The 14,650-nt window shown below is 38.2% G+C and overlaps 1 protein-coding gene across 1 annotated transcript; it reads left to right on the forward strand.

Annotated features, from left to right (window-relative positions):
- The first annotated feature begins 2,168 nt into the window (after nt 1-2,168).
- LOC140016192 (uncharacterized) lies at nt 2,169-2,867 on the forward strand. The gene is made up of 2 exons (XM_072069641.1): nt 2,169-2,621; nt 2,724-2,867. Exons 1-2 carry the CDS (start codon nt 2,169-2,171, stop codon nt 2,865-2,867), a joined length of 597 nt encoding a protein of 198 aa, XP_071925742.1.
- The last annotated feature ends 11,783 nt before the right edge of the window (nt 2,868-14,650 follow it).

Here is a 14,650-nt window from a genome sequence, read left to right on the forward strand (position 1 = left end):
TTTGATGTGCGGGCCCGGGACAGAGGTATGAATGGAGGTAGGAACTGGTGTGAAGTGGCGTTCTACATGGACCGTAGGTAGTGAAAGTTGACGGAGGGTCAACTACGGAAAATTTTGATCAAGTTCGTGGAGAATGGCTCTTGAGAGCCCCTGTATCCTACCTTGTGCTGTTATACGCTTTCCTAATTGTTTACTTTAGTTGAAATCAATATTTGCTACTTGCCTTATGTAATTGCATGTTTTGGGGCACCACTGAGTTTTAGCTCACCCCACGTTATTTTGTTTTCCTTGACAAGTTCTGGCATATGAGAAAGGCCTGAAATCTACTTTACTTGTTATTAATGTATTTCGGATTAAACAATGTAGTTTTGTTTCGGGTTGCCACTTGAAGCTGGAAAAGTGTAAACCCTAGATTGGTTATGTGGCTTGTGTAAATTTGTTACTTAGCTTGTAAGAATGTATTTGGCTTGTATGAATTTGTTAAATGGGATTGTTTGACTTTATTCCGTGGTTTGTAACGCGTAAGGTATTTAAGAATCGACGAGTCGCTATCTTAAAGTGTTGTTATCTCTGAAGTTAATGTGGTCTTAGTTATTGGTCTATTTTGGAGGATCAATACTGTAATAATTTAGGCTATACTTCGGAAGGATTTGGGCTAGATTTCTTGCGTGAGTCCTGGCGAGAGCTAGGCAGACGACCCGCCAACCCTCTGGTTCGCCTTAGGGGGAAGTGGGGTCGCCACACCATGTGACTTATTTGAAATGTTTTGATATGTTATTATATACCAAATGAATTGAATCTTTTATGAAATCAAAGATTTATGTATGTGACGTGTGGAATGAATTTTTGACAAGTAAAGCTCAAAACAGTCATGGAATAGACGGTAGGGGCTATAGTCCTGTCTAATTGTCATGGTAGCCGGGTATAAAGTCCGGCCGATTGACAAAGTCATGGTAGCCTGATATAGAGTCCGACCGATTGACAAAGCCATGGTAGCCTGGTATAAAGTCTGGCCGATTGGCAAGGTCATGGTAGCCTGGTATAAAGTCCGGGCGATTGACCCATGTATGAAAAGAGGCCAATCGGTAGTCATGAAACCTATTGGTCGCCCACCTAGAAGGGGTTTAATCTCTAGGTTGAGTACTCAGTAGCCGGTCATCACATGTACTTGTTATGAACTAAGATGAAATGATTTATGAGGTGATATGGAATGATTTATGAGCTGATCTGAAATGAGACTTATGAACTGATTTATGAGTGGATGTGAAGAGACTTGTGAATTGAGAAGAAATGATTTACAACGTTATGATTTTCCATGTTCATTTATCAATAAGGTGCTTTTAAATTACTTGCCAATTGTTACTACTGGTTGTTTTATAAATGACGTTACTTTCAAATTACGGATGTGATCGATGTGCAAATGATTTGATTTGTATCTATATATATGTATCTATAAAGCTACGAGTACATGGTCCGACAGAGGGGTAGTTATTACCTACTGGGCGATTTGTCGCTCAACCCACTTTTTACCATCCTTGCAGATTCTGAAGAGTATGAGTTGGTTTATGTAGAAGACCCTGAGGACGACTTTTATTAGCTTTAAGTGAATAGAAGTTAGCAGGCTAACTACTTCTAGTTGTTAGTCTTATTTATTTTCGATTCCGCTGTTTCCATTAGAAAATAAATGTACGAACATATAGGATATTCGTAGACTCCTTTTTTATGAGATTTATACCGCACATTATTTTAGTTATATTATTTCATACTTTTGAAGTTTAGATTAGTTAAATAATGCCTTGTATTCTTGAGCAGGATTTGAGAATACGGCGGATGCCACGTGACGGGCACATGCGGGCTCGGGGCGTGACAGGTTCCATGGATGTTAGGTGGGGAATTTAATGTGATTTAGCAGCTTCGGAGAAGAGGGGAGGGGTGGCTTCCAGGGTAGGGGATATGGAAGAATTCAATAATTGTATGGCCCAGATAGGGGTGTCGATAGTTGAATTTGATGGGTCCCTATTCACCTGGACAAATGGTTATGTATGACAGTGGCTAGATCGCATATTTATTAATTCGGATTGGGCTAGTATGTATGCTTCTGTTCACTCGACTTATTTGTCGAGAGGGCGCTCAGACCACTTCTCTTGTTAGTGAAATCTAAAGGCAGCATGGTGGGACATGGTTCATTCCGTTTTCAGAATGTGTGGATTTCGCATAGGAAATTTTTGTCAGTAGTAAGGGAGTCATGGGATCAGCCTGTAAGAGGTCGGGGCATGGAGGCATTCTGTCAAAAGTTGGTAGCACTTAGTAGAAAGCTGAGATCTTGGAACCTCCAAGCCTTTGGCAATATCCAACGGAACATTCAAGAGGCTCAAGATGAAATGCAGTGGATACAAACAATATATGATCAGCAAGGCGGAGATGTCTATAGGTCTCAACTAAGTGAAGCTAGAGCTAGGCATGCTAGATTATTAGCCATAGAGAATGACTTTTGGAGACAAAAGGCGGCAATTAAGTGGTTGAAACAAGGGGAGGCAAACACGGCTTATTTCCATGTGCTAGTTCTGGAGAGGAGGAATAGGAATTACATAGCTAGAATTAAAGATGATAATGATGGTTGGGTAGAATTACCCTCGGCAATACAAGACTTGACTGTGGAATTTTTTTGGTAGCTCTTTAGTTATTCGTCTGGGGTAAAACGTTTGCATGGTCTTCAATTTCAGCTACCCAAGCTCTCCCAAGATGATGTGGAGATGTTGGACGGAATGCCGACGGAGGCTGAGGTTCGACAAGCAGTTTTTAGAATCCACAAAGAAAGTGCGGCAGGGCCAGATGGATACTCGACTGTATTTTTTCAGCATTGTTAGGAAATTATTAAAATGGATTTATTGGTGGCGGTGCATGATTTCTTTTCTGGGGCTACTCAACCCAAAGGTTTTACAAGCACTATGGTCATTTTGGTACTGAAGGAGCAAGGTGCGGTTTGTTGGAAGGATTTAGGCCGATAAGTCTGTGCAATGTTTCATCTAAAATTTTATTTATTAGATTGGCTAAGGTGTTGCTGAAAATCATCTCCCCATACCAAGGTAGTTTTGTACCTCGCAAACATATTGATGATACTATACTCCTAGCTTAGGAATTGGTGCTTGATATAGACAAGAAGGTAAAAGAGCCAAATTTAATTCGCAAATTGGATATGGAAAAAGCCTATGACAGGCTAGATTGGTCCTTTTTAATGTTTGTACTGAGAGCTTTTGGGTTTGGGGAGTAGTTTATTGATTTGGTTTTCCGGACGTTGTCCAATAATTGGTTTTCAATTCTCATAAAAGGAGTTAATGCGGGTTTTTTTAAGTCCTTTCATGGTGTTAGGCAAGGAGACCTGCTATCCCCGGCTCTTTTTCTCCTTGTTGCAGAATTCTTGACTAGGTGGATGCATGATTTATTTGCAAAGGGTCGGAGGATGTACTATCAATCTGCTAGTAAGCATATTTCGTTACTTTCATTTGCAGAAGACACTATAATTTTCACTAGGTTGTCCAAGAACTGTTTAAAGCAGATTCATAATTTTTTGGAGTTATATCAGAGTGTGTCAGGCCAAAAGGTAAATACCGGGAAGAGCTCTTTTGTTTGCTTATCTAAAGCATCCATGGCAAAGATAAATCTAGTCTCTTCCTTGTTGGGGTTTAATAGACAGAGGCTGCCTTTACAATATTTGGATGTGCCTTTGTCCAAAGTGTTAAAGTGGTGTTGTCCCACATCGCTTTTTGTATAAGGGAACTTTTCCCTTAGTTGCCTATAAATATAATGGGCCTGTGATGGGATTAAGTGCACCAAACTAAGAGAGTTTTAGTGGGCTATTTGGTCATTTGGGTCATCAAACCTTTTGTTTAGTAAAATATTTTGGACTCTCTTGTATTTTAAGTATTAGATATTTTGGGTTTAGGAACAATTTCCTAAGGTATTTTTGTACTCTCTTCTTCATAGTAAAATATTGCTCCTTCTCCGCCCGTAGACGTAGGTCAATTTGACCGAACCACGTAAATTCTTGTGTTCCTATTTTATTTATTTTTGCTCTGTTATTTATCTTTTGGGATTGTCAAAAATCTTTTCGTCAATTTCCTGGAACCAGACCTAATAAACTGGTATCAGAGTTTCTTCAGAGGTTTTGGATTTTGTGGCAACAATGACAATAACAAAAACTGTCATCGAGAAATTCGATAGGAATGTCAATTTCGAGATGTGGCAACTCAAGATGGAGGCCATTTTGATTCAAGACGGAGTTGATCTAGCGATACAGGGAATTGAGAAAAAGCCAGAAGGTGTGACAGATGTAAATTTTGTTGAGATGGATAAAAAGGCAAGGTCCAGTATTATTTTAAATCTCTCTGACGAGATTTTGCGGGAGGTAGCCATTGAGATTTCGACAAAGGCCATGTGGGATAAGTTTAAGACCTTGTATATGAAGAAGACAGTTGAGAATCGATTTTATTTAAAGCAAAGTCTGTATATGCTTCGCATGACTAAAGGTACATCTATACTCTCACATCTTGATAAATTTGATTCCATTATTATGAATTTGGAGAATATAGATTATGATAAGGATCAGAACCTGTTACTTTTATGTTCTCTTCCCCAATCTTTTAAATATTTTCGTGATACTATGATTTATGGAAAAGAAACAATTTCGTATCGAGAAATTAAATCTGCATTAAAATCTAAGGAGTAGATAGATAGGGATATTATTGGGAAATTTAGTGGAGGTCAGGCGGAATGTCTGATTGTTAGGGGCAGAATCGAGAAAAGAGAATTTGACAATAGTAGACCTAAATCTAGATCTAAACCCAAACATAGAAATTTGGAGTGCAATTATTGTCATAAAATGGGGCATATTAAAGCAAATTGTTTCAAATTGAAAAATAGATTGAAACAAATGGAAAAACCTGGTAAGAAAAATATTGAAACTGCCAAAATCGGTGTTGCAGCTGATGAGAATGAAGGAAATATTTTTTTTGTGATTGATGATAGGACAAGGTCTAAAAATAAATAGATTTTAGATTTGGGGTGCTCTTATCACATGTATCCTAATAGGGATTTATTTTCCACTTATGAATCTTATAATGGTGGAATTGTTTTGATGGGCAATAATGCCGCTTGTAATATTGTTGGTAAGGGTATAATCCGAATTAAAATGCATGATGGTATTGTGAGGACGCTCACTAATGTTAGACATGTTCCTATTTTGAAAAAGAATCTCATCTCTTTGGACACCCTAGAGACTCTTGGGTGCAAATACACAGCTAAAAATGGTGTTATGAAGGTTTCTAAAGGTGCTCTCGTTATAATGAAAACTTGCAGGGTTGGTAGTTTATATATTTTGCAGGGATCTACTGTCACAAACTCGATTGTAGTTTCATTATCATCATCTTTGTCTGATTCTGATAACACCAAATTGTGGCATATGCTTTTGGGACATATGAGCGAGAAAAACTTGGGCATACTAAGCAAAAGGGGACTTCTTTGCAGTCAGAGTATTAGGTCACTGGAATTATGTGAACACTGTTTTTGGGAAGCAAAAAAGAGTTAGTTTCAGTTCTTCAACAATCCATAAGACGAAAGGTACTTTTGATTATATTCATTCAGATTTATGGGATCCATCTCGTGTTTCGTCTAAGAGTGGTGCCAGATATATGTTGACTTTCATTGATGATTATTCAAGGAAAGTTTGGTTTATTTTCTTAAACATAAGAATGGTGTTTACCTCACTTCAAGCAATGGAAAGTTTTGATTGAAAAACAAACAGATAAATAGATCAAGCGGCTTAGAACAGATAATGGCATGGAATTTTGTGAAAAAAAATTTGATGAATTTTGCAAGAATGAAGAAATTGCTCGGCATCGCACTGTCAAGATGACGTCTCAACAAAATGGTGTGGCCGAACGTATGCACAGAACACTTTTGGAGAGAGCGAGGTGCATGATCTCTAATGCAGGGTTGACAAAGGACTTTTGGGCAGAGGCGATCTCTATGGCTTGTTATATTGTCAACCGTGCTTTTTCTGCTACTTTTAATTTCAAAATTCCTGAGAAAGTTTGGTCAGGTACTCCCATTGATTATTTTGATTTTAAAATTTTTGGGTGTCAAGCATACATGACTGTAAATGATAAAAAATTAGAACCTCTAGTTAAAAAGTATATTATTCTTGGGTATGCTTCTGGGATGAAAGAATACTGATTATGGTGTCCTGATCCCAAATTCTCAAAATTTATAATCAGTAGAAATTTTACTTTTGATGAATTCTCTATGTTATCTTCCAAGAAGGAGTCTTCAAGTTCATGTCAAGCAGATGATAGTATGCAGAAGCAGGTGGAGCTTGAGATTGGTAGTTCTGGTCCTTCTATTCAACAAGTGCAAGTAGACGCATCTGAATCTACTGATGAAAATAATTCAAAAGAGGAAGAATATTCCATTGCCAGAGATAGATCAAGGAGAGATATTCGACCACTACAAAGATATATAAATTTGGTTGCATATGCTTTGTCTGTTGCAGAAGAAACTGATGTAGTCGGGGAGCCTACTACCTATTTAGAGGTAGTTTCTTGTGATGACTCTACTAAATGGTTGATTACAATGAATGAAGAAATTGTGTCTCTCCATCGAAATGGAACTTGGGTTCTTGTGAAGCCGCCTTCAGATAAGAAAATTGTTCAATGCAAATGGATGTTCAAGAAGAAAGAACATATTTTAGGGGTCGAAGATGCAAGGTACAAAGCACGTTTGGTTGCAAATGGCTATAGTCAGGTACAAGGTGTTGATTTTAATGAAGTATTTTCACCTGTTGTTAAATATAACTCTATTCGTGTTTTGCTTGTTTTAGTTGCCATGTATGATTTGGAGTTGGAGCAGCTTGATGTTAAGATAACTTTCTTACATGGTGAACTTGAAGAGAAAATTTATATTAAGCAACCTCAGGGATTTGAAGTTGAAGGAAAGGAAGACCATGTTTGTTTGCTAAAGAAATCCTTATATGGATTGAAACAGTCTCCAAAATAGTGGTATAAGAGATTTGACACTTTTATGTTGGATCATGGTTATTCAAGGAGCATGTATGATAGTTGCGTTTACTTCCAAAAGTTAGATGATGGTTCTTTCATTTATTTGTTGCTTTATGTTGATGACATGCTCATTGCTGCCAAGAATTTGTCAGAAATTCATACTTTGAAGTTGCAGCTAAGTAGTGAATTTGAAAGAAACATTTGGAAGCAACTAAAATTCTTGGCATGGAGATCAAAAGAGACTGAAGAGTTGGAAAGTTATTCTTGACTCAAGAAAATTACCCTGAGAAAGCCTTGGAGAAGTTTGGCATGAAAGATGCTAAACCTATGACTACTCCTCTTACTAGTCATTTTCAACTATCTGCTGCTCAATCACCACTGTCAATTAAAAAGAAAGAGTATATGACACGAGTTCCTTATTTTTTTGCAGTCGGCAGCATTATGTATGCAATGATTTGTACTCGTCCAGATATTGCACAAGCAGTAAGTGTGGTTAGTAGATATATGTCTTATCCTAGAAAAGCACATTGGTAGGGTGTGAAATGGATTCTCAGATACTTGTGAGGGACTTCAAATTGTTGTTTGAAGTTTGGGAGAAATAATAACAATTTGATTGGTTTTGTAGACTCTGACTATGCTGGGGATCTTGACAGAAAAAGGTCACCTTCAGGTTACGTATACTGTATTGGCGGTTGTGCAGTTAGTTGGAAAGCTACTCTACAACCTGTTGTAGCTTTATCTACTACGGAGGCAGAGTATATGGCCATGACCGAGACAATAAAAAAAGCCTTGTGGTTGAAGAGTTTGTTTGGCGAACTTAGTCTACATCAAGGTGTTACTACTATTTACTGTGATAGTCAAAGTGTCATTCATTTGACTAAAGACCAGATGTATCATGAGAGAACGAAGCACATTGATGTGAAATTTTATTTCATTCGAAATACTATTGTTGAGGGAAAAGTCCTTGTTCAGAAAATTAGTACGAACGAGAATCCTGCTGACATATTCACGAAGTCTCTTCCAGTTTGCAAGTTCAAACAATGTTTGAATTTGGTTGGTATTCGTTATTGGTGATTTAGGCCCATTGGGGCTTATGTGGAGAAGGTAGAGCAGTTTTTCTATTGTTGATATTGGGGACACACCAAGATAGAGATTTGTTAAAGTGGCGCTGTCCCACATCGCTTTTTGTATAAGGGAACATTTCCCTTAGTTGCTTATAAATATAATGGGCCTATGACAAGTGCACCAAACTAAGAGAGCTTTAGTGGGTTATTTGGATTTTTGGGTCATTAAACCTTTTGTTTAGTAAAATATTTTGGACTCTCTTGTATTTTAAGTATTAGGTGTTTTGGGGTTTGGAACACTTTCCTAAGGCATTTTTGTACTCTCTTCTTTATAGTAAAATATTGCTCCTCCTCCGTCCGTGGACGTAGGTCAATTTGACTGAACCACGTAAATTATTATATTCCTATTTTATTTATTTTTGCTTTGTTATTTGTCTTTTGGGGTTGTCAAAAATCTTTTTGTCAATTTCCTGGGGCCAGACCTAATACAAAGAGAGGAAAAAAGTTGTATTGTATGATGGGGCGTTGGGAAAGATTCGTGCTAGGATGGGTGGCTAGAGCTCTAAGCTGTTGTCTCCTGGGGGAAAAATAATTCTTATTAGATATGTCTTTACGTTGATTTCCATTTACTTCATGCAAGTGTTGCCCCTCCCTCCCCAAAGTCAGTATTAGCAGCATTGGGAGATCTTTTCAATAGTTTTCTTTGGGATTATAACTCCTCTAACAAGAGGGTTCATTGGAAGGCATGGGATGAGTTGTGCTTCCCTACAGAAGAGGGGAGGCTTGGGTATAGATCTCTGGCCTCTATGGTAGAGGCTTTCAGTATGAAGCTCTGGTGGAGTTTACGACATAAAAAGTCACTGTGGGCTGACTTTATGCACGCCAAATATGTTAAGGATTGTCACCCAATTGAGGCGCCAGTAGTGAGAAGCTCTCCTATTTGGCATTGTTTGTGTTCCATAAGACAGCAAGTGGAGCAACATGTTTTTTGGAAATTGGGTTGAGGAGAGGTTGATTTTTTGAGAGACAAGTGGTTGCTAGAGGAATCTTTGATGGATGTCTATGATTTGGCAGATCCACCAGCCTTTACAGTTAGTGATTTCATGCTCGGGGAGACATGGAATTGGCAGTTTTTACAGCAATGGCTTCCGTTACATATTTGTAATGCTATAGAAGATGTCACAGTGTGCTTGGGGTAAGGATGATATAATAGTCTGGAATGCTTCCTCCTCTGAGGAATTCTTATTAACGACTGCTTATGACTGTTGTAGGATGAAATGTCCGATATCCATGGTTTGCAAGACTCTTTGGAGTTCTTGGGTTCCAAATAAAATGTCTTTTTTGGCTTGAAGAATTTTAACTAATAGCCTTTCGTTGGATTCAAATTTATAGGTTCGAGGATTGTCCTTAGTGTCACATCGTGAATGTTGCAGGGCACAAGAAGCATTACGCCACCTCTTTCTTGATGGGGAGGTGGTGCAGCAGGTTTGGCATGCGGTTGATGCCTGGTTTGGTGTGGCATACATAAGGCATTCTTGTTTGTAAACGATTCTCATGCTCTTTCCCTATTTTAGTTTGTTGGTTTATATGGTATGCGTGGAATGAATCGAGGTTCCAGGGAATTTCAATTACTGCAGTTTCAATCCTCTTCAGGTTGGAGTAGTTTCTGGTGTTAATGGGCAAGTCTCTAGTGTTCCCTGGATCGTTTCTAAAGGGAGTTGAAGCGTCCCTTCCTACTGCATGTATTACTCTTAAGCAATCGGTGAAGCAAATTGCCAAGCCAGTCACATGGCATCTTTCTCCCTCGGGAAGCCTCAAATTAAATACCGATGCAAGTGTAACAACCGGACGTGCAGTAGGAGGCGAAATCCTTAGAGATCATTTGGGTAGGATGGTGTTGGCTTTTTACACCAAGTTCGGTCATATTGAGGTCCTAGAGGCAAAAGCAAGGGCGTTGCACTTTGACTTGAAGCTTTGTGGGCAAATTCAATGTCAAGGACTGATTGCAGAAGTGGATTTCCAGGTCTTACATCATCTCATCTTAGACAAGTTATCGGCCAGATGGCTTTTAAGCAACGTGTTGACGTCGATTAGGAACTTCCTTCACCACCTACAAGGCTCAGTGCATCACGTCTTTAGAGAGACTAACACGACAGCGGATGCTTTAGCAAGACTCAATCTACCTAATCAGATGGTAATCCATCAATCTTCTCAATTGCCTCCCATTATCAAATCTATATTGTTCTTCGATACCTTTAGTATGCCATCTATTAAACTTATTGATGTAAAGGAGTAGTACTCCTTCTTTACATTGCAGATTTGTGGTTGTAATCTCTAATTTTTGTTAATGAAATTTGGACCGGCATCCCACCCCCGTTTATGGGGTTTGCCAAAAAACAAGAGTAGAGTTTATGGGCCGTATAAGAGGTGTGGTTTGTTTGTCTTTTGCTGTCCTAGTTTCATTAGGAGTCTGTGTCAAGAAGCATAAAAGTATCATTTTTCTCTTTCAATGAGAGGTTCGACGTTTTTACAAAAATTAATTCTTGAGAGATTGCTCTCTTGGCTCTATGAGCTTTTGTTGAACACTTAGAGTCGTATTCTTGTTCATTCAGCTTATCAATCAAGTTCATCACCCTTGATTGTGGTGCCTACTATCATTCCTAGGATTCGCTGGTTCGTTTGATTGTGATCAAGATTGTATCAAGGTTGGTAATCACGGGGATCAGAGGGGTTTGTGTAGGAATTCCGCCAATTCAAACTTGTGTCAATCACTATCGATCCGAGGTTTGTGTGATCAAGAAATCCATCTTCAACGGGGTTCGTATCAGCTTGCATCAAAGCTAGTTGGTGATTTTTTAGGTTAAATCCCTTGTTTTTTATTCAATTCGTTGGTCTTTTTGGTTGACAGAGTCAATTTGTTGTTGTTAGGAAGTCACTAGGGTTCTTTTCTTGTTCATTGCTTCAATTAAATCGTTCCTTGTTGGAATCTATCCATGTCCTATTTGTCATTTATTCCTTCTTGTTTTGGTCCAGAATTTGGTGTTAATCCGTGTTGTTCATTGGGATATTGTTCCAGAAAATTAAAAAATATATATAGAAGTCGCTAGGGTTTCTTTGTCGCAAACCAAATTAGGGTTTCATTTATTAGTTGCTGTCCGAATAAATTCTTCATGTTGTTATCATTTCTTGCTTCCACAATTTCGTGTTATTATTGTGTCTTGATTGTAATTCAAGTTTTGAGCCAAAAAAAAATCTGTTCATATCTAGTTAGGGTTTTTAAGTCATCGTCTAGTTTTCTTGAAGGAATCGAAGCTGTATTCTAGGGTTCTTGTTAGTTATGGTGTGCACTTAAGAAAAACAGACTGGCCTGGTAAAATTCTTGGAATCTGAAATCAAAACTGGGGTTTCTTGAAGTTCTTGGTTGTTTAAAAAGGCAATCTTGAAGTTCTTGGAGTTGCGAGTTGATATTCTTGAAGTTGTTTGAAGAAAGTTTAAATCTGTCTTGTTGAAACCGGACAAACCATCGGCTGTTTAGGGGGATTCAACCTCAAATTTTTTGTTTCTTGAATTCTGGAAAACCTTCGTGGGTTCTTGTAGAATGTTGAAGCTTGCTAGGGTTTTGGGGACCAAAATCTTATTCAAAACCATCTTGCAAAATTCTAGCCACTAAACCTCTTGTTCATCGAAGTTCTTGGCTGTTGTGTATATATATATATATATCACAGCCACTATTTTTAATTCCTAAATCTTCCAAAATTGAGTCATATTTGTGTTTGTGAAGTTCTTGAATCAGTTGGACAAATCAAACAAGAAAACAGCCGCAGCCTCAAATCCAAATTCCATTCGGATTCTTCCTAGTGCAATCCGACAGCCGTTTAACGAACATCCCATAGGGAAAATTTGTGAATTCTAGCCATATAATCCTTATTCCAGTGGGAAAAGGGGTTCATTCCAGATTTGCTCCAAGATAATCAGTCCTAATAAAATTTCCAAATCACATCCCACGAAGAAGTCAAGAAATTGCATTCAAGTCACTTCATTTTCCATTGTTCTAGAGTCAAATTCCAACATTCTTGGTGTCATTACTTCTAATCCTTTCCAATAGTTATTAGCCATAGAATTTTTTCTTAGAGTCCAGAAAATAACGTCCCAAATTTCTAGTAGCTAGGTCCTAAGTTCGTCCAAAATTCCAGGTTTACTAGAATGAAAATTCCAGCTTTGTTAGTATTATTCTTACTAGTGTTGGTGTCGCGTCTTAATAGTACATTGAGTCAATTCTCTTGAATTCATTCCAATAAGTTTCCAGCCATAAGTTACAGTAGTTTACGGCCTTAAACACATCCTCAAAATTCCAGTTTGTCGAGTGCCAAATTTCTAGATTTGGTGTCGTCTTTGCTTAGTCATTCAAGTCGTTAATTTTCCACCTTAACTTAAGCAAATTTTCAGCATTATTCTTGGTCCAAAAGGTTGAGTTTCTTCATCCAAATTTCCAGATTCGTGTCTTGTCTTTCGAACACCAACTCTACTCTCTACTGGGCTACACTCAAGGAGCTAATTGTAAATCTCAATTGAACACTTGAGGGGTTCTTACCTATTCAAGAAAGGCAGCCGAGAGTCCATTTGAGAGCTTTGGTGAGATAAATAAAGTGAAAATTTGAGTGTATGCACAAGCATGAGCAGATACACGTAAGGGTGCGAGAAAGGCAAATTCTCTTTTATACTAAAATTTTCTTGCAGGATACCTAAGCAATAGAGGAACACGAACCAAAAGTAGACCCCATTCTTAAATTAGAAGCTTTGTTTGGTGACTTTACTAGAAGAATCACTAACAACATGGAGGCTCTACACGAAAGGATGGATAGATTGGAATTGTTTGGAATTGTCTCAAATGCCATCTAAGGGTCAACGAGACAAAAGCAAGATTGAAGAATCTAAGAGCTTTAATGATGAAGAATCCGAACAAAGGCTGACACCGACACATCGTGAGCCGAACCAATGGAGTGACCCTATAAAAGCGGTCAAAATAAAGATTCTGATGTTTCAAGGGAGGTCGAATCCTGAGGCATACCTTGAGTGGGAGCGGAAGATGGAGATGATTTTTGAGAGTCACAACTACACCGAGGAGCAGAAGACCAAGTTCACTGTAATCGAATTTACTGATTACGTGATTGTTTGATGGGGCCAGTTGTGCACAAGTAGAAGACGAAGTAGAGAGGCCACTATCACCACTTGGATCGAGCTACGAGGTATTATAAGGAAGAAGTTCATCACGAGCTATTACTATCGCAATGATGTGATCTACAATTGACACAATCTAGACAACCAATCACCAACGGTTTGAGCAGCGAAAATTTGACCTAATCTAATCCTCGAAGTTGCGAACAATGTTGATATTATCTCAGCCCACTACTTAACGAATTAGCGAACCAAACTATAGGTAGAGGAACGCCACAACCAAGGAGTTACTTGATTGATAAGTTCACTTGAATAACTTGAGAAAGATTCTCAAATATTCAAAGAAGCTCTCTTGGAAAGGGAAAGTGAAAAACTCACCATTTTTATTAATGCAAAAACTGATTATGAAGGTCTCTTGCCTTGGCTATATATAGCCATACAACTTGAAAACCTAAAGTGACTTGAAAACCCTAACTCAGCTAGGCTAGGCCTTTGGGCCGATTCTACTACTCAAATCCACTATCTAATGGTCAGCTTATAATCGACTTAATGAAGGCTTTAAGCTGGCCCAACATAACCCAATAAAAGCTAATTAACCAACTTAAGTAATAGTGAGCCTAGACTCTATAAATCGGATCCAACTCAACATGAGGTCTTGGACCGAATTTATTCCTAGCAAATAAAATAGAAATCTGGAAAATAAACTACTAACTACTACTAAAAGATTCAATCTCTTGTAGCCCAAAACATGGCCCATAAGCAGCCCATATTTCGCATCATTCCCCTCCTCTTAAAAAAGATTTGTCCTCAAATCGTGTTTGGAAATGAATGGTACTACAAGAGTTGGCAGTATGACACCTCAAATCTCCACATATTGGCTCTCTTAGAATGAATGATACTTGCATACGTCATGATTATTGTAATTCGTGCACATGTCTCTTGGTTAGCTTGAAAATGCTCACAATCCACCATGGAAAACTCAAGGCTTTACTCCAACCACTCCAAAGCTCTCTAATCAGCCTTGTGTCATGAATAGTTGAATTTGGACCTATACAATAAATCACACGATTAGCATTTGTAGGTATAAAATCACTTGACAGCTTACCATTCACATTCACAAGATAAGGATCTTCATAGTGATGCTCAATCAAGTTAGAAAAGTCCCGAATATGATTGTGCAAAGTTACATAATTCATTGCAATTTGTTGTTGGTATGGCCTCTCTTGCACAAATGGAGCAAGATCGAGATAGGCAGCTTTTGTACCTTCAAATTGAAGAATAAAATTAGGTTGTAAGGAATCAAAATTTGGGACGATGAGGAAAGAATTATCACCAACGAAATAAGAAGGAAGTTTATAA

This window comes from Coffea arabica, chromosome 1e (genome assembly GCF_036785885.1).
Source record: "Coffea arabica cultivar ET-39 chromosome 1e, Coffea Arabica ET-39 HiFi, whole genome shotgun sequence".
In the NCBI taxonomy this organism is placed as follows: Eukaryota; Viridiplantae; Streptophyta; class Magnoliopsida; order Gentianales; family Rubiaceae; genus Coffea; species Coffea arabica.